Source organism: Ceratotherium simum, chromosome 35 (genome assembly GCF_057802395.1).
Source record: "Ceratotherium simum simum isolate JZ-2026a chromosome 35, ASM5780239v1, whole genome shotgun sequence".
NCBI lineage: Eukaryota > Metazoa > Chordata > Mammalia > Perissodactyla > Rhinocerotidae > Ceratotherium > Ceratotherium simum.
The window spans coordinates 20,704,250-20,730,548 of NC_141934.1; the positions used below are offsets into that span (position 1 = coordinate 20,704,250).

At 59.8% G+C, this 26,299-nt stretch overlaps 1 protein-coding gene across 4 annotated transcripts in view; it reads left to right on the plus strand.

Annotated features, from left to right (window-relative positions):
- Window positions 1-26,299, plus strand: part of RBM19 (RNA binding motif protein 19) — a 147,220-nt gene that overhangs the window by 105,487 nt on the left and 15,434 nt on the right. Inside the window, exons 23-25 of one of the 4 annotated variants that reach the window (XM_014787086.2) lie at window positions 5,139-5,259; window positions 23,284-23,395; window positions 24,112-24,255. In XM_014787086.2, the coding sequence (XP_014642572.2) occupies window positions 5,139-5,259; window positions 23,284-23,381 (219 nt within the window). In that variant the 3' untranslated portion in view covers window positions 23,382-23,395; window positions 24,112-24,255. Of the gene's footprint in view, window positions 1-5,138; window positions 5,260-23,283; window positions 23,396-24,007; window positions 24,092-24,111; window positions 24,256-26,299 lie in introns of those variants that run through there. The other 3 variants (XM_087424166.1, XM_087424165.1, XM_087424167.1) reach the window with 3 other exon arrangements.

Below are 26,299 nucleotides of genomic sequence, written 5' to 3' on the forward strand. Positions count from 1 at the left end.
CGGTGGCTGAGGTCAGAGGAGATCAAAGAGGTGGGATTCCAGGACAGCGGAGCCAGAGCACCAGATCGTGGGGGGTAGCTGGACTCAGAGTAGTTCTGGTCGGGCCTCACGTTCTCTGAGCAGAGCCAGGGCCTGAGACCTGCTCTCTGAAGCGGGAAGTCCATCTGTCCCGGGTCAAGGCACGGGGACATCAGGCAGCCATCTGGGTCAGGAAACAGAATCCACCCCCAGATGGTTCAAATGAGGAGATATCTATGGAGGGGTAGGTAGGGCTCAGGGACTCGCCAGGGATGGTGAAGCCCCCAGAGACCAGGGACAGTGGGAGCTCTTCCCACCCTTAGGCGAAAGGGACACTTGGAGGGAAAGGTGAGAGTCGTGCTGTCCAGGAGGGGCTGCTGGCAGAAGCTGTGGTCCTGGGGGGAGGGAGCAGGGGAAGAAACCACCTCCCCTCCAGACCCCACCGGGCGCCCCCCATTTGCTTAACCTAAATAGTAAGGAGGGCGAGGGCGCCTCCATTATCTGGGCCATGGCGGGCAGCACAGAGAATGGGGCAGGGAGAGGAGCAGGAGTAACCAGCCCCGCCCATCAGGCCATGGCGGGAAGTGGCGCCAGAGAGCAGGGGTCTCCTCTGCGCATTCCCCTCTTGGCCAAACAAATGCACCCTTGGCCGTCTATTCTGGATCTTCAGGCTTCTGCAGCGACACGACTAGGCGACTGGGTGGCCTACCGGGTCCTGGTGGCACGGGTGCCCATTCCCATCCTGCGAGGGTCCCAGAGTCACACATGTTGGGAGCAGGGTCTCTCCTCTCTCTCCGTCAGCTAGACCCAAGGCTGTGTGTATCGTGTCTTGTCCTGCCCAAAGGCAGAGCATCCCACTCATGTGCACAGTCGAGGACGAGACGTGCTCCTCGCCCCACTGTCTCCGTGGTCTGACTGGCAGGGTGTGAGGGAACCGTAGCAGGACATCTAAGCCAGCTGTCCATCTCCAGCCAGGACCAGCCGAACTGTCCCTCCCAGGCTGGAGATGTGTTTTCGAGACCCAGTGAAGGAGACTCTGCAGTTTGCTCTAGAATATTCACTGAGCACACTGGCCCGAGCACTGTGCTAACAGTAGCAGGGACAGCGGCCTTCCCTCCGAGGGTAAAGGTCGAGCCGGGGAGGCCGGCACTCAGGCAGGCATTAGGGGCAGGTGCTGGGATGGGGGCCAGTATACCGGGCACAGGGCAGCCCCCTGGCTGCAGCCCGTGCGAGGAGGGCACGGCCTGTCCTGGACACCAGCAAGGCGGCTGTGACGAGGGAGCCCTTCCCAGCTGGGGCATGTGTTATGAAGGCCCAGAGATGGGACGTATAGAGCCTGCAAGGAAAAGGAGGCGGCCTGCCCACAAACCTTGGCCAGTGCCTCAGTTTTCCCTTGGTTGAACCGGGAGAATAGTGTCTGTTCTCATGAGTTAGGGAGAGGTCGCGTGCTTGGGGTCCTGTGGGATCCAGGCAACCCATAATCCGTGAAGGAGAAGGCCTTTGATTCCAGGGGGCAAACAGGCAGCAGAAGCGGGACTTGGAGAGAAGCTGAGGGCCAGGAACGTCTAACTGTCCACTCCCTCAGTCAAGACACCAGCCCTGCGCTGAGCCCCAGCACCCGAGATGAACAGGGCCCAAGGGCTCTTGGGCAGAGGATGCTTCTCTGGGGAGGAGGTGGCGCAGGCTTCAGTGGAGTCAAGTGTAGCTCCGAGACCAGGGAGATGCTGCTGGCGAACCGCAGGCCAGAGGGGCCAGGGCTGCAGGTTCCCCTCTGCTGTGCCTGGAACCTTCCACGCACCTCAGCGTCTTCCCCTACACCAGTCCTAGAGCCCCTCGAGGCCCGGGCTCTGTCCTCCTCCTCACCCACCCCCACCTCCTGGGATGCCTCAGTGTGGCAGGATCTCGTTAGGCCCTGTTCATGAAATGCAGTTCCTCCGGCTTATCCAGGGCCAGGTTTAGCCTCGAATCTCTGTCCTCACACCTGCGACAGTTTGAGGCCACCACATCCCAACCACCGGGCAGTGGGCGCTCTGGAACGCACCCTGATTGCTTATTAACCTTCGGGGTTAGAACTATTTTTGGAGAACCACATACTGTGCTCTCACTGCACATACAAACGAGCTCTTGTATCCTGCCTACCATTGTTCCTACTCTTTAGCGTGATAATGGGGAGTCGCGGGCACACATACTAACAGCCAGCATTGAGTGAGACTTCTTATGTGCCAGGCAGCGTGGTGAGTGTTAGACTTAATAGTTCATTGAATCCTCCCATCCATTCTCTGCTGCCGCCTCTCTTTTACACATGAGGAAACTGAGGCTCAGAGAGGTTAAGCAGCTTGCCCAAGATCACACAGCTTGTAAGTGGTGGAGCAGGGATTTGAACCAAAGTAGCTCAGGTCCAGAGCACCCGGTCTTAACTGCTGTGCCACCTCTCCTCATGACGTAAAGAGCCCTTCCAAAGAGGAGGAGATGAGAATTTGCAAGGGTCGATGTCAGAGGGAGGCCAAGAGAGGGAATTTTCAGCGACTCCTGCGATGAATGGAGACCTAGTCAGGCTTGGGTGGCACAGGAATGAAGGACGGGTTTCCAGGGGTAAGAAAGAAACAGATCTGACAGCTGGAGTCGGAGAGCAAGGCTGGGGTTGGGGCGTCTCGCCTGGCCCCCTCCCGGGCTCTGTTAGCCCCTCTTCTGACGTCGGCTTAGCTTCCACCACGTGCAGCCCCTTGGCCGCCCCCCCGGGACCGCAGCTCCTCGGGGACCCTGGCACCAGGATGGAAACCCGCCACACCAGACTCCCCACCAGTTCCTCTCCCCCATCTTCAAACCCCGGCTCCCCCAGTCAGGCTGTTTCTCTGCCTCACCAGCTGAGAACGCGTGTGTTTTAAAGCTCTGAATGGGCCATTTCAGCTCTGAGTCCAGATGCATTTTTATATCCACACGGAAAAAAATGCAGAGGCTCTGCTGGCAGTCAGAAAGAGTTTTTTAAATTAAAGTTAAAAAAAAGGGAGAGAAAAAGTTTCCTGCACCTGGCCCTTCTCAGAAAAGCACAGAAGAGAGCAAAGCGTTTCTTTAATTTGGCCACCTGTCTAGTTCTTAAAAGATGCGTGTCCCGCCCACCTCCCATCGGTGTTCTTCAGATGCAGTTGTTTATGGAATATCTACTTTGGGCCACCCACGGGGCTCACGTGTAAGTCCCACAATTAGCCCCATTTTACAGATGAGGAAACCGAGGCTCATAGTGGGGCAGGTGGCTTACCCACGGAAGTTCAAGATCAAGGTGTCAGCAGTGTTGGTTCCTTCTGAGGGAAAATCTGTTCCCTGCCTCCTCCTCGCCTCTGGTGACAGCAGGCATTCCTAGGCATTCCTTGGCTTGTAGACGTCACTACAGTCTCTGCCTCCATCCTCACGCGGCATTCGCCTTGTCTCTGTGTCTTCACGTGGCCATCTCTCGTAAGGACACAGCCACACTGGATTAGGGCCCACTCCCCTCCAGTGTGTCCTCGCCTGAATTTAACTGAGCACATCTGCAAAGACGCTGTTTCCAAATAAGGCCACGTCCTGAGGTACCAGGGGTTAGGATCTCAGCATGTCTTCTTTTGGGGGACACAGTCCAACCTCTGACACTCACCTGCAGTTGAGGGCCAGGGTTGGGTTGCTTGCAGTCCGAAACCCTCCTGGTTATCCGCTGCCTCCTTGGGGCATCAAAGAATCAGGAGGAACAAACCCCAAAGCTCCCCTTCTCGTGCCAGAGCCCAGAAGCTCTCTGGTGCTGACGGGCATCGGGAGCCAGCCCTCCTCACACGTAGTGCTGACATGAGGCCTCCCTGCTGAGAGAAAGGAATTGAAATGTGATAAGTCCGTGGTACCAACACAACAACAGCAACAACGAGAACCCGCATCTACTGAGTGCCCACTGTGTGCCCCTACACTGTTCTAGGCCCTTTCCCTGTTAACTCTTTCTCATCTTCTCGAGAACCATTGGATTGGAGTACCAATAACATTCCTGTTTGATAGGTGAGGAAACTGAGGCCGGGGAGATGCGTTTCGCTGGCCCAAGGTCTTGGAGCTGGGAAGTTCAGAGCCCGCCCTGCCCAGGCAGGGTGAGTCCGCAGTCCAGCTCCTGGCCGTGGCCTCTGCGGCACAGAGTGTTGCAGGAGGGGCCCCCGCGCAGTGCTGTCTAGCTTGAGACCTAGCGATGTTGAAGAGGGAGCTCGCCCATACAGCAGGATTCCAGTTATACGAAGCGTCCAGAACAGGCACATCCACAGAGACAGGAGGCAGATCAGTGCTGGCTGGGGGCTGGGGGGTAGGGAGTGACTGCTAATGAGAACAGAGTTTCTTTTGGGGTGGTGATGGTGAAAATGTTCTAAAATTGATATGGTGATGGTTACACCAGTCTGAATATCCTAAAACCCACTGGATTGTGCGCATCGTATAGATGGCGTGTATGGTACGTGAATTGTATCTCAATCGAGCTGTTGGAGAGCAAAAATCAAAAAGAGGGAAGTAGGCAGAGTGCCGAGGTCGGGGACAGCGAAGAGCCAGAGGGGAGAGCACATGGCAGGACCCAGGCCGCTGGGCCGGGGTGGAAGCCGGTGGCCGAAAGGGCAGGGGCTGGTGAGGAGGCAGAGGGTGATCTGGCCGAGGGCGGCAGGGAGAGGTGGAGGACAGATCCCCAGGGCCAGCGAAGGACAGTGCCACCAAGTGAGAATGAGGGGCCTGCGTGGGTGTCATCGAGTGGCTAGACAGGGCTCGGCCTTCTGACGTGGCGCTGCCCCTGACAGCCGGGTGGGAGGCGAGCTGGCTAATGGGGTCGCCCCCCGCAGACAGGATGGAATGTGGGCCAGAAGACGGCCGCCTGGCCCAGGCCCCAATTACTGGCCCCGACGGCGGATATATTGACCGCACCGTCACTTGCAGCTCTGTCCCTGGGAACGTAACCCACTAATTGAATAGATGTGCCCAACGGCTCCCACGCCCTCGCCAGAGATCGGGTGTCACCAGGGCCACGACCTGGCCTCCAGCTTTGCGAGGCCGGCAGGCAGGGGGAGGGCAGAAGGGAGAGTCTGCGGTGAGGTCCTGGCTAATGCGCTATTTCGTCTCCTGTGCCCTCTCCCCAGAGAGCCTTCAACGCCCTGTGTCACAGCACCCACTTGTACGGCCGGAGGCTGGTCCTGGAGTGGGCCGACTCGGAGGTGAGCCTGCAGGCCCTGCGGCGGAAGACGGCAGAGCACTTCCACGGTAAGAGTGCTGGGGCTTCCAGAACTGTCCTGCCTAGACGGGCCGCAGGGGCCCAGGGCACTAGGCCCCCCTCCCTGCCTGTGCTGAGCGCCCCCAGTCTGCCCCTCCAGATCTACTCTCCATCCTGCTCCCCCTGCTCCGTGCTGGGAGGCTGACCTGCATGGACGGCATCGGTGGCTTCCATGCCCTCTCGGCCTCCGGTCAAGGCAGGTCATTGGGAGACCTGGCAGGAAGTCGGGGAGGAGGAGAGTGGGGTCGGGGTGTTTAGCCCCCGCCTCCCTCCCTGGTGGCTCTCCCAGCATGGAGACTGTGTCATTGTGCTCATCTCTGTCACTGGTCAGTTCATCCCTGGGCCCCCGTGTCTGGCACAGGCCGGGCCCTCAGTCCAAGGCTGGGGAATAGACGAGCCGAGGCGAGTGAGAAATCGGAGAAACCAGGGCCCAGTACACAGTCACAAGCTCACAACTCAGTAAGTCGCCAAATCCTGACGTGCAGAAAGAGAACCTGTCCTTATCGACAGCCATTGACAGGCCCAGATGCACCTGTCGGCAAATGTTTATGTAAGGGCCTCTCCCGGACCCCCACCCCCCCGGGGCCAGCGGAGGATGCCGGCTCGGCAGTTCTGTCTGCGAGGGAGAGAAGCCCTTCAATAAATTGAGTTCCAGAGACAGAAGTATTGCCCCACTCCAGCGAAGGCTCAGCCAGAGCATTTCTGTGGGACCGGCTGTCTCCGCCATCAGCTGCAGGCCGAGGCCCAGCCAGGGGCCGGTAGAATAATAATAGTAAATGGGTTATTTGGTAGATAAATAAGCCAGTAGTGAATGGGTTATTTGCGTATGTCTTCCCATTAATTCCCCCACGGCCCTGTGAGGTGGGCAGGATTAGCCCCATATTGCAGGTGAGAGAATTGAGACCAACCAGGCACTGAGGTGCCCCGTGACAACTGCTGTTTCTTCACGACTTCCTGTGTGCCAGGGCTGTCCTCAGGATGGGACACGCATGTCTCGTTGATCCTCACGGCAGCCCAGCAGCTGTGGGCACTGCTGCCCCCATCTTACAGACAAAGAAACTGAGGCCTGGAGAGGTTAAGCGGTGTGTGTGCCCAGGGTCACTCAGCTTTCGAAAGGGGCCGAGCTGAGACTCGACAGCCTCCCCCCACCCCCGTGCACTGACTGGGTTAAACGAGCAAAGGCCGTTGTGACAAAGTCTGGGGCTCCATTAGATCTGGGGTGTGTGTGTGAGTGTTTACTGCAAGGCTTCCTTCGTCCTGACTCCTCTAGACCCTGAACCTAGAATCCACGAGGTCCCTTCCAGAAATGGAGGGAGTGGATAATAAGTCATAGCGAAAAATACCACATGGCCCTTTAGAGTTGATGCAGCATGTCCTCATAGAAGGCCCTGTGGCGTGCATGTTCTGTTGTTCCCATTCACAGATGAGGAGACTGAGGCGCAGAGGTGAGGGAGGGGATGGACGAGTCAGCACAGAACGGCTGCTCTGGAAATGCAAGTCCTCCTCTCCCCCCACCCCATTGTCTGGTTGATCTCTTCGGGAGCAGGAGGTGCCCACGGTGGCCTCAAATGTTCAGCACAGGGCTGCTGGCCTCCGGCTCTCCTGGCTGGACCCTTTGCCCTGCTCTGCCCCTTCCCTGTGGCGAAAAATACCCAGCTCATTTGTGTTGAAATCCGCATTGTTCAGAGCTTCCAGGGCCCTGGCAGACTCCGAGGGCAGGTGGGATCCGTGCCCAGTCCCCTCGCCCTGCCCTGATCTCTGCCAGGAAGGCACTCAGATCTCAGGTGGGGGCCCCGAGCCCCATTTGTCTGAGCGCCAAGGCCACGACACAGGGCTCCCTGTGGAACGTGGGCCTCGGAATGAAAGGCAGGCTTCCCAGCCATTCGGCAGGGCCCAGCAGGAAGCTTGCTGGTGACGCCGTGGCCTCTGAGCTGCCCTTGGGGACAGTGGGAGGTGGCCGGAGCAGATAGAGCAGAGCTGTGGCCCCAACCAGAGCCCTCGCTGTGAGCGCTGCAATCAGCAGCAGTCCCCCCGAGTGTGCCCCTGCCCTGGGGCTCAGCTCCTCCAGCAGACCAGCCGCTAGGCTGCAGGCGACCGCGAAGACAGGATGCTGGTGGGCCGAGAGTGACCAGCCCCTGTGACCAGCCTCTCTCCCCGCCCGAGGGTCCCTGACGAGCCTAGGTCAAGGGGGACAGCTCGATGTGCAGTTCAGGCAAGATAATACTAATTACGATTATTATTACTGTAACAACCTTCATCTGCTAAGCCTTACTCCGTGCCAGGTACTGTCAATGGGCTTTCACAGGTATTAGTCCTGCAGAATCCTAGGAGGTCAATACTGTCGTTATCCTCGGTTTCACAGATGAGAAAACGGGCACAGAGAGGGCAGATAACTTGCGCAACGGCACCCAGCCACGCGGGGGCGAGTCAGGAGTCAGACCTAGGCTTTTAGCATCCTGCTGCCCCGGGCCTTCATATGGGCCGGTGTGCGCCACTGTGTGTCCCCATGCCCATTCTGTGACCTTGGGCAAGTCGCTCAGCTGCAGCCTTGTCATGTGTGCAGTGGACTGGGGTGCCTGCCTCGTGAGGGGAACGTGGGGCTTAAAGGAGATGGTGCCTGTAACACTTCTGGGGGATAGTGAGCATGCAGCAGATATGATTCTTTATCCCCCCTTCCCGTCGGGGCTCGAATTCTTCTTTCTCTGGGCTGCCAAGAACGCTCCCTGTTTTCCTTACATTCCAGTCAAGCCAGGTGAAGGGAGGATGCTCTCGGGGCAGAGGAATGAGACGTAAGGAAGAGCCCTGGTTTTTATAAGCCTGGACAGTAACGAGTGTGTGTGTGTGTGTGTGAGAGAGAGGGAAAGGGAGAGGGAGAGAGAATGAGAATGAATATGCCCAACACATGGGCAGTACTCAAGATAGTGTGTTTGCATCTGACTTTAGACACCACCTGATCTCGCGTGTCTCGAGTGTGTGCCCGTGCCTGGCACGTGGTGGTTGCTTGTTAGTACGCAGTGGCGATGGGGAGGAGGAGAGGGAGGAGGAGGAGGACTCCTCACTGGTGAGACTGCATGGGTAACGTCGTCCTGCCTCCGACACAGTTGTGGGGACTGAACGTGCTCAGAGCCGGTCTGGTGCTCGCTGCTTATCCAGGCTCCCTTCCTGGAGCCAAAAGAAGCCTGTTTTAACCCCCCAGCCCTCCCCGCCCCAGTGGAAGCGTCTCATCCCCTGCCCCTGTGCGATGGCAGGGTATTATATTTTCCCTTACCAGTTGATGCTTATGAAATACCCATCAAATTGAACAGCATAGAGCAGGTCTTTGAAAGTCATTTGAAAAGTTGCCGAGTAGACAGAGACCTTGACACCAGGCGGAGGTGCTTTCGAAAAGGAATGCAGGCCGGCGGGCCGTCTCCGCAGAGCCGCCCTCCCCTCCCGTCTTCCTGCCGCCCCGCCCGCCCACAATCCGTTCTCATCTCCAGCTCCGGGCCCCTGGTACGAGAAGGGCTATTCTTCAGTGCCTGGCTTGTGGGAGGGTGGAGAGAGCAAGGAGGGGAGAGGGAGGAACGGCGGCCTCTGGCTGTGTCCCTTTCTTCCCGAGCGTGTTACACAGCAGCGGGGTCGCGGCACCGAGAAGCTTTCAGGGCTCTGCAGGCTGTGGTTCCTGCGCGAGAATATAATGGGCCGGCAGCACTCTGGCCGCAGAAGCCTCTGTTTTCGAGTGCGCACAGCCGGGGAGGCCCGGGCAAACAGGCTTTTATTTGGCCGGGAGCGCGGCTCCGCTTCCCGGCGTTGTCTTATTCCAGCTGCGAGGACTGATGGGCTGTGGTTAGCGGCTGCACCTCTCACCTCCGGAGCTGGGAGCGCAGACATGACTGGCATGGCAAGTGACGCAGCCGCGCCGTCCCCACCCGAGCCAGGCCGGCCGGGACGGGAGATCTCTCTCCAGCACAGACGGGCGCCTGTCCCGTCCTCGCTGGCCTCCAGCACACAGCCGCCCTCCGGCCGGGCAGGGGCCAGGGCCGGGCCTGCGTCCCATCAGCCGGATCCCCAGCCCTTTGCCTCCGGGTCTCAGCCACAGTCTCAGAGGTCAACTGTCCCCGCCCCCCTTGTCCCCAGCTCCCTCACCTGTGGTCCCCACGCCCCGTCTTCCTGCCAGTCTGTGTCACGTAGGCGATGGGTGAATTTCTCTTCTCCCTGCGAGGCTGTACCCTCCAGGGGACAAGGCCCTCTCCACATCCCCTGCCCAGGCCCTGCATCTAGCACAGGGTGGGTGCACACTGTGTGCAGGGTGGTTACAGAGACATAGCTGAGACCCTAACCGTCACGTGGCCCACTCTGACGGAGCACCTAGCATGTGCTGGGCACTGTGTGCGTGTCAGTTCCTCCTCACTGTCACCCGCAAGGAGGGAACCCGGGCCCCAGGCCCACGGTTAGTTAGGCGGGCAGCCGGCACTGGAGCCCTGTTGCTCTGAAGCCAGATATTCCCAACCCTGAGCCGGAACACCACTGGTCTGAAAAGAGGCAGTCATGTGACTTCTTACTGAAGGTTGAGTCAGATGAAAGAGAAAGAAAGATAAGGAGAGAGCTTTCTTGAGGACCTACTGTGTGCAGAGAGCAATGCCCAGGGGTTTCATTTTAGCCTCACAACTCCCTGGAGAGAGGTGCTGTTCCCATTTTCCTGAGGTGCAAACTGAGACCCAGAGAGGTCTGGTGGCTTGCCTGAGGGCACACAGCTCTGCACACTGCAGAACAGACAACCCTATTTCACCACTCCCTATAGCCCCAGCAGTTCCTAAATCCCGGATTGTCCCCCTTTATTGGATCTGGGCTCCCAATCCAGGTAGGGCACTGGTTGCAAACTACAGCCCACAACCAAATCCAGCCTGCAGCCCGTTTTTATAAATCAGGTTTTCTTGGCACACAGCCATGCCCATTTGTTCACGTGTGTCTGTGGCTCTGTCTCGCGCTGCAAGGGCAGGGTTGAGTAGTTGGGACAGAGACCCTGTGGCCCGCAAAGCCTAATATTTACGGTCTCACCATTTACAGGAAAAGCTTGCAGCCCCCAGGCCTTGTGAAACGGCTGCCCTCATCTTATCCAAAAGCCTCCCACCATGGCCCCCTTTTCTCAGAGAGTTTACAATTCTAGAGGCATCAGGACCCCACCCCCGCCCCCCGCCGCTAGAGTCCTCTGCTCAAGGACTCCAGCTTTCCCTGCAAAGGAGGCCCGTTGCTTTGCTTCTCACTCTGGTCCACTTCCATTCGTCACTGATCAGCTGGTTATCCAGCCTTCCTCAGCACAGAGGACAGTAGTGAAGAAGAGAGAGGGTCCTCGGCCTCGTGGAGCTGATGATTGAGTGGGAAAGACAGATAATGCAAAAGAGAAATTTAATAACATCGATGTCCTGACGATAGCAAGCCCTACGGGGGAAATGAGAAAACATAACATACTCCTCAAGGGTGGGGAGGTGCGGAGAGATTTCCATCTGGGGGTTGGAGAGAGTCTTTCTGAGGAGTCAGCATTTCTGTGAGATGTGGAGGAGCCAGCCAGCCAAAGATCTGGGGGAAAGCATTCAGGCAGAGGGAATCGCAGGTGCAAAGGCCCTGGGGCAGAAGCATGTTCATAGCAGGTCCCTGTGGCTAGAGAACAGTGCAGGGGGGAGAGTGGTGGGAAGCAGAGCTGGAGAGGCCAGCAGGGCTCCCTGTGGGGCCTTGTGGGGCATGGCAGGGAGGCTGACTTTTACTCAAGATGCAGTGGGAAGTCCCTGGAAGATTTAAAGAGGGAGGTGCCGTGGCCTCAGTTATACTACCAGACCTCACCCTCTGCTCTCTGGGGCATGCACTGTAGAGGGTCAGGAATGGAGGTCAGCGTCTCCTTGTAGTCGTCCCAGCAAGGGACCTCAGAGGCCCAGGCGGGGCAGAAACGAGGAGTGAGAGAAGCAAGTGGATTGAGCTTATGTAGAGCCAGCTGGACTTGCTTCTGGAGGACAGGAGAAATCAAGGCCGGTGCGGAGGTTTTGCTGGAGTCGCTCAGAGGACGGTGGTGCCTTGTGATGAACGAGGCCGGGGAAGCCAGGAAGCGCAGGTGGGGGGTGATGGGGACAAGTTCCATGTGAGACACCTATTAGGACTCCCTGGGGGCTGTCAGGCGGATAGATCTATGAGTTCGGAGCTCAGGGGCAAAGTCTGGGCTGGGGTATAAATTTGGAAGTCATCAGCATACAGATGATATTTAAAGCCTGCCACAGTTCACCCCCCACCACCACCACCATAACTTAATCATTCACAGGACGGCACATTTTCAAAAGATCGGGACCAGGAGAGCCCGTTATCCCCACACTGGCCCTGGGAAATACGCCTCCTTGATCTTGGCCATGAAAACATAATCATCAGGCTTTAAAAACCACAGGAAAGTTCACGCAAGTATGTGAAGTCACAGAATTTATTATTTAAAACATCCTCTGCCGTGCATCTTCCCAGCTCTCTGGAGACAGAAGGTTCCTGTAAGCTCCCCCGCCTCGATTTTATTCCTCAATTTGGGTGCCTCTCACTCCTTCCTTAAGACTTCGCTGTGGCAGCCCTTCCTCCAGAGGTGTCGAAGTCCCCAGCAGGAGGCAGGTGACGGGGGACTATCCCAGATTGCCACAAAGGGTCCTGATGGCAGAAAGGCCACCGTGGGGTCCGGCGGGATGCAGGAGGTGTCTTGTCGCTGCCCTCTTGGGGATGGATTGCCTTCCCTGCCCAGGGTGCTGTGTTTTGTTCTTTCACCTGCTCTCAGCGCCTTGGTGGGTGGCGCCGGGAGAGCGGTTGAAATTGGCCCGGGAGACCCCTCTTCCTCACACGCCCCCAGCCACCCCCGCTGGTGGAGGCAGAGTTGAGAGAAGAAAGATCAAGCAGCAGGACTGTTTTGGTCGAGGAGGCTCCTGGGTGGCAGCTGCTCGCAGGAATGCAAATGGCTGGCCGTGGGGTGGGAGCCACGTTCACAGAGCCGAATGTTTCCCGCTGCCGAGGTGCTGGGGGGGCTGGAGGGGCCGGGAGCAAGCTGGAGCAGCTGTCCTCCGGGTCACCCCACCCCTTCGTTGTTCCCACCCCCCACGCCCCTGCCTCTGAGTGGTGTTTTGGAAATATTTCCAGGCGCTTCAGCAATATCCTGCACACTGTCTTCCCCTTCCCCCGGGAGTGGCTGTCCGTGCGGGGAAGGTACTTGCTCCCAATCCAGCTAAATTGTTATTGACTTGTGTTCTCTGCGTTCTGCAAACATTTCACTCAGCCGTCGCCAGCGAGGCCGGGAATCCCTGCTAGGGCTAACGGGGAAACCAGCTGTGCCGGGCCATTTTTCCTGCTCTTCCTCATCGATCACGGAATTAAACTGACAGAAGGAGAATTTCAGAGCGACTTGGGAGGGGAAGGGGCTGGGCCCGGATTGGATGAGGGTTCGGGGACCTGGGGACAGAGTCTTGGAAATAGGGGCAGGAGGAGGGTGGACTTCCCTCCAGGGTTGTGGCTGGTGGCAGGGGGTGGCCGGTTTTGTTTCTGAGCTGCAGGCTGGCCCAGGCCGGAGAAACCCAAGGAAAGCACACAGATGAGGAGGTTTTTATTACTGCTGCGCGACCACAAGTGAAACTAGTGGGGTTTAATAAATCAGAGGCCACACTGGTGAGCCATCAGCTGAGATCAGCCACACATCTTTATTTTGCCTACAAGAGATGAAAAAAGTTTTTTTTTTTAATTCATCACCAGTATTTTGCTACCAGAAGATATGACCTGAAAATCGAGTTTCCGTTCTCTCTTGAGAAACCCAGTCTGCCCACCCAGGTCCTGCACTCCCAGAGGCCAGCTGGGGCTGAGTGCATGGGTTTTCCGTTTGCCACAGTCCACAGCCCTCCGTGCAGTCACCCACCCAGACCATTTGACTCCTTCACATTCCCGCCTGGCCCCTCCAGGCCTTTGCACTTACAGATCCTGGGGCAGACCTCATTCCTCCTTGGCACCCTGAGGCGATGTTACTGATTCCGCCTTTTTAGCAAGTACTCCCAACCCAGGGCCTGTGCCAAGAGGAAGGGGGCAGGCAGCTAACGTCGACCAAGCCCCTAGGAGTTGAAAGATCCCTCCAGGCCCAAGGCAGGGGCCTGGGGGTGCCTTCCAACCTTTTCTGCTTCCTTTTTCTTCTTTCCTCTGCAGGGAGTCACCTTCCGTCAGACACGCCCCTTCCTCCCCAGCCTGCACAGGCTTCTCCAGTGTCTGTAACTAATGCAGACACATGCAGGAGCGAGCCCGAAAGCCACAGGCTTAGCCCAGCGCAAGCTCTACCGTGGGCTAAAGCCACCATAATCCAGGCCAGAGCGCCTTCCCCAATCCCTGGGGAGGGGAGCCACCAGTCTAGCTGCCTTGAAACTCGTGCGTGCTGGGGACACCCAGAGCCCCGGGCGAGGCCGACCCGCCGGCTGCACTGCGGTCCCCTGCTTCACAGGGAGCCGGGGTCCTCAGCATCCCGATTAATCACAGCAGTGGTCACAGCAGTCTCAATAGCCAGTGCCCACCCCAGGCCATTGGCAGTGAACCTCTGGAGGCAGGGTCCAGGCAGCAGTGGTTTTCTAGATGGTTCTATCTGCAGTTGGTTGAGAACACTAGCCTCTTGAGAGAACTTCTGCAGGCAGTGGGTGCTGTTCCACCCCTTCCTGTGGAGGAGCTGCTTCTGAGGAGGGCGGGGCCGCTGTCCCCACTGCAGGGTGGGCCACTGAGCCGCGGGACCATAGGCGTCACCGGGGTGACAGGAAGGCCCTGGAACCGGCCCCGTCTGAGCTCAAGGCCCCGTTTGGGGAGTCTGTGGGCATGTGAGCTCCCCAAAGCTCTAGAGTGACTGCTTCTGCATCTGAAAAATGGGACAGTGATACCACCCAGCTCCTGGGGTTTCCGGAAGTCCACTCCCAGCCTGCGGCCCAGGACCAGAAGGTGCCTAGGGAGTCACCCCTGCTTCTGCCCTGAAGAGCTCGGACTCGAGGCCCAGGGATGCAGGGGTCCCTGCCTGACCATCAGCTCCTCCTCTTTAGCCCTCAGCACTGACTCAGCCTGCTGGGTTCTCGGTTGACGGGGCCGTGCTGCCCTCTGCGTGTCCTCAGACGACACCTCGTTGTCCCTTTTCACGTTGACCTGACACCTCTGTGTGCCCGGCCCTGGGCTGAGTGCTTCCCCGCCTTATCTCATTGGCTCCTCTGCAGTGGGCGCTCTTCTGTTCCCGCTCTACAGAGGGTAACTCTCTCGAGTCATTCAGAGGCCAGGGACCAGTGAGTGGCAGAGCTGAGACCCCGCCCTGGGGCCCCAGCGTGGCCTCTGTGGCTGGTGGTCCAGGACATCCTGTAGGTTTCCTTTGTGGCTGTGTCCTCGCAGCAGGCCTGGCACATAGCATACACTCAGTGCATACTTGCTGTGATGACTGAAGGCCGGCGCCTGTCAGACCTGAGGTCAGGAGGGCAGGCCCCCTCCCCATTTCACAGACAGGAACACTGAGGTATGGAGTTCAGCAACTCCTGTAAGTCCCTGCGGTGGAGAGGAGGGCTGAGGCCCAGTCTTTTGCCCGCCAGCTCTGAGCAGGGCTCCCTCAGATCACGCCTGCTTCTTAGCAGGACCAGCCTTGAAGAGGCACCTCCTTAAAACAGCCTCCTTGCACCGATCAAGAGCCACTAACTTGGTCTTGTGAGCCAGGCTGGTCCTCTCCCTGAGGGGTGCCCTTTATTCTGTGAGCAATTAGTGTGTGCCTGCTGTTAACAGGGCCGTGGGATGCAGGCACATCTGGCTCTCCGAGGGCTCCGCCCGTGGGGGCTGCAAGATCCGGAGCCAGGAGGCAGGGGCCCCCCGGGCGCCAGCAGCTGAGGTGGGGTCTGGCTCAGCCAGCCCTTGGGGGCGGGCAGCCTCACACAGCAGGCCAGCCCTCGGGGGCCAGCCCCCGCAGTACCCCCACCGTGCGTCCCAGGTGCCCTGCTGCTCCACAGGGTGGGCATCGCTGGTTCGTGTGTCCCCCCAAGGGCCCAGGACAGCAGGCCACTGAGTCTGAGGGTTGTGGGTGCCCTGTTCCATCCTGGGGTCCCGCCCTCCGCACTCCACCCCAGCCTCCTTCCTCCCCTGGAGGGAAAGGTGGAGACAGAGCTGCACCGGCCCCCTGCCCCGCCTGGGGGTGTAAACCTGCCACGCGGGCCTGCACTTCACAGTTGGCAAGGCCTCGCCTGTCCTCTGTCTCCGGGAGCAGCAAACCCGGGGCCTCCAGGAACAGGCCAAAGGCACAGGGTGGTGAGCCTCCCGTCTCCAGGGCCAGCCAGCAGTCAGCCCGTCGGTCCCCTCAGGTGGGGACACGGGCCAGGTCAGCCAGTCTCAAGAGAAAGTAGAATCGGAGGTTGTCGTGCAGCAGCTCCCCGCTTTCACACATTAGTAACTTGTTGTTTTAGTTGAGCGATGTCAGCAAGTTCAGACGCTCTTTGGTGGGCCTGTGGGGTGTGGCTCCGCTTCGTCCCATGGGTCACCTGTAGACACCAGGGTCTTGGTGTGGATCCTCCGGAGCAGACCCCGAGACGTGGATTCGGGCACCAAGCACGTCACCTCAGAGGTGAGCCCAGGAAGGCACGCGGCAATGGGAGGCGGGGCCAGTCCAGGGGCCGCCATGAGCAGCCCACACCTTAGAACTGTCCCCCGGGAGCTGAGGGGCCTGGGACATGTGTCCGCCAACTCCCTGTTGGTGGAGAGTTTCTCCAGGGGCTCAATCCCCGACACTTCCAGCCTGCCCCGTGCCAGGGCCACACGTGCTCCTGAGGCTTGGCCCCCGGGGCGGCGGGGGAGCCATTAACGTGTCCCAGGGCTGCCCGTGCTGTGGGTGACCGCCAGGGTGGAGCACCCAGGGTGGCCGCTGCATGTGTCCAGAGCTGGTTTGCTGTCCTTATTTTGTAGAGAGGGAAGTGACCTGCCCACAGCCTCTCAGTGACAGCTTCCATTGATGACAGTGAGAATGCCAACCTTTTATTGAGTGCTTGCTGTGTGCAGGGCGCTGTGGTAAAGGCCTTAAGTCTGTGTACTCCTCTAACGCTCTTAAGAAGCTGGGTTCTATTCAGTAACCGCAGAGACTGAGCACAGAGAGGCCAGGCCCTTGCCCCAGGTCGCCCAGCCAGGCGCAGCCACCTGGCACTCGGAACCCAGCCTCCCTGGCTGGTCCCCCTGCCTGTTCTCAGGATGCCCTCTCCCCACTCGCCTTTCCTCAAGGTGCTGCCTCCAGAACCAGACCCCCTGCAGCGCTTGCTGTTGTCCCCCCGACAGCCCCCCGCCCGCCCACGGCGCCTTTCCCCCCGCCCGCCTGTGCCTTCCACGCGGGGCGACAGCGCCAGCCAGGGACGGGAGAGAGGCGCGGGCTGGCATTCTGTCAAGAAATTAATTGAAAAATAAAATCATTAGATGGGAACTCCAGAAATGCAAAGTGGTGGTTGGAGGGGGCCGGGGGCGGGGGCAGGTCTGGGGGGTTGTTGGGGGCCAGCTCAGCTTTTTGTCAAGTTAATTTCCCGGGTATTGATGTTGGGTGACATTCACTCGCTGTTTATCTTCGGGTGCAGCTGTAAGACTGAAAGAAAATGCACAGCTTGTTTCGTTTATTTATTTTACACCTTCCTCCGGTTCTGCATTATGTTTGTTTGGTGAAAACGCACTGAGGCTTTTGATGTCGGGAAAGTGGGATTTCAGCAGCTGTTCCTGCAAACTGGGTGCTCCGCGTGCGGGCAGGGCCCATGGGGGGTGCCGGGTGTCGTCGGGTGGGAACTCGGGGCCTGACGCGTCCTCGGCGGGGGGCAATTGGGGGCCCAACCTGAGCCTGACCCGCCAGCCCCCCCAGAGCAGCATTGGCTCATGGGTTCCGAGCCCTCAGGGGGCCAGGCTCCATGCGCAAACCCGCTAATCTTCGCGGCTGCCCTGCGAGATGGCCCTGTTTTCATCCCCAGTGTTCACACGAGGCCCAGAGAGCTGAAGTGACTTGCCCAAGGTCACGGAGCCGTTAAGTGGCAGAGCTGGGACCTCCACTGTCTGACTTCCAAGGCCGTGGAGGTGGCCGGTCGCTAACCTGCCTTCCACGCCCCTCGCCCCACAGCGGTCAGTGGATACCCCTGGGCTTCCGTCTCCCAACCTGGGGGGTGGGGGATCATGCCTCCTTTGGCCTGGACAAACCGGATCATTTCCTTCATTTACCTAACAGCCATTTATACATCGCCGACTGTGTACTGGCCTTCCTCTGACAGCCCCGCCCTGCTGGCGCTCACTGGCCTAGTGGCAAAGAGAGACGTGTTAAACCAACCCCTCTGCTGTGAGCAATAGTGACAGAGGTGTTGCTCTCAGCACCCTGATGGAGCCCTCACCAGGAGCCGGGCGCTGCTCTCTTCACTCCAGTCCCCACCACCACCCCGTGAGGGTCATCGTGTCCCCATTGTACAGATCAGGAAACTGAGCCACAGAGGAGCTAATCTGCCTCCGCCACATAGCTAGTCAGCGCTGGGCTGTGCAGTCAGTGCTCACGTGCCTGAGTGCAGTCATGATCCGTGCTGAGAAATGGGGGTGTTCCGATAGGCTTTTGCCGGAAGGGAGACCCCTCACCTGCTCCGGACAGTCAGGGAAGGCTTCCTTTACATTTGGGCCCGGGGTCAGAGAAGGCAGCACAGAGAGGGGAAGGGGTGGAGGAACAGCCTGTCCCCCATCTTATACGCGAGGGATCAAATCTCACACGGGGTACATGCCCTGCCCAGGCTCACACAGCTTGGGAACCAGAGCCGAGTGTGTCCGATCCTAAAGCCAGACTTGTAGCCGCATGCCGTGTCGCAGGCTCCTGTGTGACCTTGGCCGTGCCCCCCGCCCCAGGCAGGGCCCCCCAGCAGCACCACGGGGCACAACACAGAGCCTGCGTGGGCTGCAACTTGGACCCACCGAGGCAGAGTCATGGGCTGCCGCGGGTTGGCTGTGGGGCCCCGGGTGCGCCTCTCTGCGCCTCCCCCTTCCCGCCCGCGCCATGGGGCGGTGCCGCCCGCCTTCTGCAGGCGCTGTGGGGCTCAGATGAGACGCTGCTTGTGAAGTGCGCGTCCTGCGTGCTTCCTCTTCTGGCGGCCTCCCCCTGCCTCTGGGCCTCAGTTTCCCCAGCCAGATGATGTCGCAGGTGCCTCCCAGCTCTGCCACGCTATTTGTTTTATTGCTATCCCGACAACAGCAGTTTTATTTTTTTAGAAGTTACCCACCTTGATGCCCTAGGCCTCATTCATTCATTCATTCGTTCATTCAACAGATGATTACAGGGCACCTACTGTGCGCTGGGCCCTGGGACACAGCAGACAGACAGACAGACCCAGCCCCCTCACGGAGCTCGGAGTCTGATGGGGCCAGGCCAGTGCAGTCCCCGGGGCGTTCAGATGGCAAAGGGGCTCTCAAGGAGCCAAGCAGGGCCTGAGTTATCCTGGGCTGCACTTCTCTAGAAGGCTCTGCGGATAGCAGCTGCCCGGGTGCCCCGTGCTGGATACTGGGGGCACTGGAGGGTGAGCCACGGTTAGCACCTGCAGGCGCTCCTGGGCTGGCTGCTGCCGTAGGAATCACCATGGGCCTGGCGCAGCCGCGGAGGGCAGGTCTGCCTTTCACGATATACCCTCGTTCCTCTGGAACATCCCTGTGCCCGCACCACCTACTGAAAAATGAGAATGTAGGGGCTGGCCTGGTGACATAGTGGATAAGTTTGCACGTTCCACTTGGGCGGCCCGGGGTTCGCAGGTTCGGATCCCAGGCGTGGACCTACACACCGCTCATCAAGCCATGCGGTGGCAGCGTCCTACGTACAAAATGGAGGAAGATGGGCATGGACGTTAGCTCAGGGACAATCTTCCTCACCATAAAGAAAAAAAAAAATGAGAATGTAAAAGGGACACGTACACAAGTAATCCCAAATGCGGTTAGTGCCAGCTGAGCGCGAGGCGCAGAGGACAGCGGTCACCCGTCTCGTGTCCGTCTCTCCTGGGCCTCCTGCGGGATTGGCAGAGCCGCCTGTCCCAGAAGACGGGGCAGAGGCTCCAGAGGTGAAGTCACCACCCGAGGTCCCACCGGGGGAGGGGAGGGCCGGGATGGGAACCCGGCTCTGGGTGGTGCGGGATCTTTTCACTCTACTAGGGCGCCTGTGCAGGTGCTCAGAGCATGAGCTTCCCGCGGGCAGGAGCTTGTAGCCCCCACACTGCCTCACGAGGTGTTGGCTCTTTAAATGGTTGTTAAGTGACCAAAGGGGAGGAGAGAGTCTTTGGAGCTGGGGTGACTCAGAGGAAGGTGACAGAGAAGAGGGCTGGCATTCCAGGCGAGCACAGGAGAAGAGCTGGCTCACCAGTCTCTAAAGCAGCGAGGCCCAGCTCTCGGGCAGAGACAAGCATGGTTGGTGCCTGTGGGGCCGGGCCTGAGGTCTGGAGGTGCCCACTGTCTCAGAGGATGGTCGATGCCATGAGGCCATCTGCATAGCCGCCTGCCAGTGGTTAGACCAGCAAGGAGGTGTGGAGAGGGCCTGAGCTGGGAGGCAGCTGGGTTCCGGCCATGTTTACGTTGTCACCTCCTCCAGGAAGCCGCCCTGGTGGCCCAACACTGGAGCAGGAGCCTAGCCTCCCCCCATCACGGTGCTAATTCTGCCCTGAGTTGCAGGTGTCTGGTTCCTTCTCCATCCCCCCACGCTGGCCCAGGAATACCCTAGATGGGGCCAGGCCCGCCTCCTTCACTATCCTGCGCAGCCCAGAGCAGGCGGTCCACCGTCTCCATCAGATAAAGTAAAGGAAATGTGCACGAAGGTTGTTGAAGGCTGCTCTGGCCTCGTCTCTGCTTCTGTGTGTTCTTTAGCAGCCTCGTCTTTCCCTGTCGTTCATTCAGTCAGTCACTCAGCAAATATTTATTGAGCGTCTGCTCTGTGCCAGGCTCTGTTCTAGGCCCTGGGGATAGAGCAGTGAGCGAAGTGGACAACACCCCCCCACCCCCCGCTGGAGCTGACGTCCTAGGAGGGAGACAGACAGTGAACCACGGAAGCGAACGTACTCGCAGAGGGACCAGTGCTGTGGAGGGAAACGAACAGGGAAGGGGGCATTGGAGGGAGGAGGTCACAGAGACCTCACCGAAAAGGTGAGGGTCCTGAGTGGCTTCCTGGGGAAGAGCATTCCAGACAGAGGGAACAGCAGGTGCAAAGGCCCTGCGGTGGGAGAAGTGGGTGCCAGGAACCAGGCAGTGGCTCAGGGTGGCTGCAGCAGAGTAAGTGAGGGGAGGGTGGTAACTGAAAGTTCAGAGAGGGGATGGAGCTGGCTCGTGTGGCCCTGGTGGCCGGCCTCACAGCTTTAGCTCTTCCCCAGTGAGATGGCGCCAGTGGAGGGTCTAGGCAAAGGAGCGACAGGCTCTCATGAGGGTTTTAATAGGATTCCTCTGGCTGCCATTCGAGACCAGACCCTGGGAGGGAGGGCAGAGGAGGCTGTGGCCGTCCTACAGGCCAGAGATGACGGCGACTTGAGCAGAGGGGGCCCTGGCGGAGGAGGGGAGAAGGGCTCGGGGTCCAGAACGGTCTCTGAGGTTGAGCCACGTAATGGAAGCGTAACACCCCCCCGCCCGCCCCCGCCCCCCCGCCAGTCTCAGAGCTGTGCTCAGAGGAGATGCTGCAAAAGTGAGAACTTAACAGTTGCCGCCACCGGCCGCCCCTCGGACCCCGGGCCAGCCCTGGCCCGGGAGAGCAGCCCCGCGCCGTCCCAGGAGCGGGGAGGGGCCGCCAGTGACGGCGCGCACGCCCTGCTTTGCCACCCTTCTGTGTCCCGGCTCCTGTTACCTGCGCACGAAGTCACTTTCCAGAGCCCATTGTAGCTCTGGACCTGGCGGCTGTAAGGAAGCCGAGAGCTGCAAGGGGGGAGGAGAGCGGACGGGAGGGGAGAGGGGACGGGAGGGGAGGCAGCCACCCCACCCCCAGCCCTCCTGTCCCCTCTCCCTTTCCGTGGTTAACAATGACGGGTACAGCTGCCAGGCTCCCCGGGCGGGCGGGACAGCCTCCCACACCTTCCTGGTCCCCACCCCGGACCACTCCCTCCGCCCCTCCCCTCGTTGGGCAGATATCAGTGAGCACCCCAGGCAGTGCGCTGGGTGGGGGACAGAGAGAACGGGGCAGCGTCCCAAATAAAGACACACCTGCTGTGGTGGCCATGGGAGAAGGGTAGCGAAGCACAGGGGTTGGAGGCTGGGGTACTGTGGGGACGGGGGTCAGGCGAGTCCTCTCCGACGAGGGGACGCGGGAGCTGGGGCTTGGATGAGGGGTCGGGGCCCTGCGGGTGCTGAGGTCTCGGGTGGGCACGTGCTTCACGGGCCTGGAGGGAGGGCCAGCCCAAGGGATGCGGAGTCCATGTGTCGCAAAGCCGTGGAGATCCCTGAGCAGTAGTACCTGTTCTAGAAGGATCCCTCAGGCTGCTGTGTAGCCCTGGGCCCTGAGGGTGAGGGCAGGAGTGGGGAGTCTGTGAGAAGTGCCTGGATGGGGTGGGTAGCCACGGGGAAGATGAGAAGGGGTCAGTGTCCGGTCGGTTTTGGAGGCAGGAGATGGAGAAATCAGCTCAAAGAGGCCAGGTCACTTGCCCAAGACCACCTAGAAGAGACCCGAAATTCTTCGTCTCTGGGCCAGGCACTGGGCTGGGCTCTGGGGACACCCAAGTGAGAAAGACGTGCCCGCTGCCCCCGGGGAGCTCCCAGCCCAGTGGGGAGATGGAGGCAAAGGGTCTCAGGCCATCTGTTCCACCTGGAGGGCTTCACAGAGGAGGCGTCATTTGAGCCAGCAAGGAGAGGGAATGAGGACAGTCTCTCTACAGCTGCCTCTGTACAGATCACGCGTTATCTGCCAGTGAGGCTGACCTTTGATGAGTGGTTAGACTAGCAGAGGGACTGACAGGGCAGGCCCACCCCGATCCCAGGCTCCCCCACCCTATTCCCTTCCTGGAGGGGACCAGCGCACCCTCTGCTGCCTCCTTTGTCTCCCTGGCAGTGTCTGATCAGCACCCGAGACTTCCGTGCAAAGTGGGAAGACTGTGGGCCGTGGTGTGGCTTGGGTTCCCATCTGGCTTCGCCACTTCCTAGCTGCACGACCTTAGACTCGCTGTCTGTGGCTCAGTTCCCGCACCTGTGGGAGGTGATAACACCACCTACCTGTGGGAGAGCTGAGAGGAGTAGAGGCGTAGCATAGTGGGTACTCAGTCAGTACTGTTTGGGCCCCAGAAGGCATGTATTTTGGTGAGCCCACCATGCCCTTTCATACAGCCATGCTGTGCGTCTGCATCCCCTTCCCCCTCTCCTCACAGAGAACTCCTCTGCATTCTTCAAAGCCTGAGTCAAATAGCCCCTCCTCTCTAAAGGTGCCTCTAATTGTTACTCTCTCATGCCTCCCCTGGAATCCTTGAGCTTCTATTCACCCAACATTTAGTGAGCACCTACTGTATGCCAGCCACCCACTATACCATTAGGAGTCTGTGACCTCCAAGACAACCAGAACAACTTCTGCTTGTTCCCTCACCCGCTGCCCGCTGCCCTCGCTTGACTCAGCTCCTCTGAAGGTTTTCAGCTGCCCCAGCCGGGCAGAGATTCCTTTCCCTCTGAGCTGCTGGGAGGGGCTTCCTCCCTCCCTTGTGGAGCGGAATCCTTCCCTCTGGGTGAAGATGGGAGGGGCGGCCACCGAGCAGAGCAGCAGAGTGTCTGGACGGGAGAGGCAGCCCCCAGCGAGGCTGGAGACTGACGGGCGGTGTTTCTCCTCTCTCTCCTCCTCCCCTGCCTCCTCCCGCCCCTCCTCTGAGTCTCTCCTCCATTTCTCACCTTTTCTGGTTCCTCTGTCTCTCCTCTCCTCTCCCACCACTTCCCTCCCTCCCGTCTCCCCGCTCCATGTCGCTCATCCCTCCCTCCCTCCCTCTCCCCGTCTCTCTCTTCCTGCCCACCCCCTCCCCCCGCTGTTCTTCCCTCCTCTCCTGCCATCTGGGCCCCCGCAGAGCCCCCGAAGAAAAAGCGGTCTGCGGTGTTGGACGAGATCCTGGAGCAGCTGGAGGACGGCGAGGACGGCGGCGAGGAGCAGGCCCTTCAGCTGTGAGCTGGCGCCCAGCGGTACGTGGCTCCAAGGCCCCACGGGACAGCCGCTCTGGCTCCCGCGCTCCCTACCGTGTGGGCTGGGGGGACAGAGCCACTGCGCGGGGCCCCACCCTCCTAGGGTCCAAGGTCGGAGGGGACGATGGCCTCCGTCCACTGCCCCACGCCCGGCATCCTGGGCCTCGGATGCCTCGCTCTGTGCCCGGCGGTGAGGGCCAGGGCAGGGCACAGCCACCATGTCAGGATGTCCCTCATGCAGCTCGAGGACCTGGAAGCAGCAAGAACAAACCACCCCACCTCACGCCCGGCCGGCCGATTGCTGCTCCCCCATAAGTTCCCCCATCCTCCTCCTCCCAGCAGACTGGGCCCCATCCTGCTGGTGGGAGTGTCGGGGTACAGAGGGACTCCAGGACCCACTCCAGGGTGCGCAGTTGCATGGGGGCGAGGACCCTCGCACCCCATGGCCCGCATCCCAGGAGCACGATAGCACCAGGGGAGACAGCAGCCCCCTGGAGTTAGGCTGTCTGGGCTCGCAGCCCCACTCCACCCGGAGCAGGCTGGGGACCCCGGCCCAGTCACCTGACCTCCCTGGGCCCATCTCCTCCTCTCTAACTGGTTCCCACCTCGTAGGGCTTTAGTGAGAAGGAAAATGTGTAACCCATGAAAACCACTGGGCACGGTGCTGAGAGTGCAAGACAGGCTCCAGAAGCTTCCCTTCCTGCTCTCCCCTCCAGGGCTGCTGAGCTGGAGTTCACACCTGCATCTGACTGAGGACTGCTCACAGCTGGGGCCTTGGCCTCTCTGCTGCCCCATCCTCGTCACTTGGGACTGTGAGCCCTGGTCTAGTCACCAGGGCATCCTCCTCCGTCCCCGCCGGCCACAGGGCTGCTCATGACACCCTGAGCTCTGAGCCCAGACATGCGTTGAGCTCAGCTGTGTCGCTAATGGTGGACGCGCTCTGCTCACAGGCTGGGGGCCCTGTGAAATGCATCGAGGTCCCCAGCCCTGGCAAACGATGTCCCAAGGCTTCTCCCAGTCTTGGGGCACCTGCGTGCGCGCACCTCCTCCAGCCTGGAGATGAGTCTCCCCCATGGGGAGGGCCTGTGCCCAGCAGACGCCGGGAGGCAGGATGGTGGAGAGGAAGGAGCTACAGCCGTCTGCCCTGGATCTGAATCCTGGCCTAGCCTTCCCAGCTGTGTCCTTGGACCAGTGAGGTTCCCTCTGACCCTCAGCTTCTCTTTCTGTAAGATGGGGGTGAGGTTGTGCCTCCTCAGAGACGGTGCTTGGACTGAGTCAGCCAATCCAAGTAAAGCCCAGAGGAAACGCCATCGGCCCTGTGGTTTCCTCCACCATTTGGGAGGCTGGGTGGGGCTCCAGGTGCAAATCCAGGAAGCTTTGACTATGTGAGTAAGGCTTGGTCTGTGCCAGGGGTTTCTGGAAGGCGGTTCCAGTCTCCATCCAGTTTTCGGAGTGCCCTGGACCCCAAGCAAGGCTCCTCGGCTCTGGCAGCCCTGAGAGGCTAAGTGAACCCCCAATTCCTGTGGGGCGTTGCATCCTAGTCCCTCCTGGCTCGTCCCTGAGAAGTAACAGAGGGGTGACCCACGGCCTCAGGTGACCGCAGCCTCTGGCAGGGGCTGGATGGTGGGGTCGATGTTAAATCTCACCCAGGGCAGACCCTCCGGTGAGCAGGCTCCCACGTTGCCATGGGTCTCAGGCATAACAGCGCTGGGTCCACCCCGTTCCTCTCCACTGCTCGTCCTGTTTAGGGGCACGTGGGTCCTTCTGCATGAACACACAGTTCGTGCTCACATTTCTACACCACTGGAGCTGGAGGATGGTCCCTGGTCACCAAATACGGGATCGTCAGACCCATGGGCCTGGCACAGAAGGAGGCATCGTTGGCACCAACTTCCCTGACCAGATGACAGTACCAGAACATGCCCAGAGCGGGATTCGCCACCTCCTGGTGTCGGCGTGCCGAGCTCGGGCTCTGCGTTCAGACCAGCCTGGGTTCCAGATAGTGGTCCACCACGCACCAGCCTCGTGAGCCTGGGCCAGGGGCCTAACCTTCCGAATCCTCAGTCTCCTGTCTTTAAAATGGGCAGATGCTAATAGTGTGTCCATCGTCCCAGGGCGTTGTGAGGCCCGGAGAGCTTCGGGCGCCTGCAGGACGTGGATCTGACCCCAGAGACTCTGGTCTTTACCCTTCGTGCTCTCCTGCCTTCTCAGAGGAGGCTCAGCAACAGCAGGGGTGACGGAGTTGATGGCCTGCCCATCAAGCTGATGGCTGAGGAGGGGGCTACCAGCCACTCCTGGGGACCAGGCCTGGGGACAAAGGAAGCCGGGAGACCACGTCCCCTTCCCTTCTTCCTGCCCCCGCCTGGCCTCTGTGCCCCCACCCCGGGGGCTCCCTGTGTAGACACGGGGGAGGGGGAGCCATAAGCAAATAGGAGTAGTCGATTCGACTCCCGTAGAGATCTCGGGGTGCCCCATCACCCCACCTTCATGCCACACCTGGCTTTCGTGGACGCCCACTGTAGACGCCACCCTCGTCTCCTCCCTCCCTCCTCCCCCAGGAGCACTGCCTTCTGCACACACTGCCTTCTGCACACGCAGCCGGAGGGATCCAGCTGAGTCCATGAACTGGATCCTGACAGTTGTGGTTTAAATCCTCAGGGCCCTCCACACACACAATCAAGTCCACTTCTCACCCGACAGGAAGGCCTGCCTCGTCTGACCCTGCCCCTCACCCCTCACTTACACACTCGGGCCTCTCCAGCTCCCTCCGACCTCAGGGCCTTTGCACTTGCCCTTGCCTCTGTCTGGGGCACTCTTCCCCACATGTTTCCTGACTATCTCCTTTTTTATTCCCCTTTGAGATCTGAGTTTAAATTCCCCTCCTCAGAGGGACAGTCCCTGACC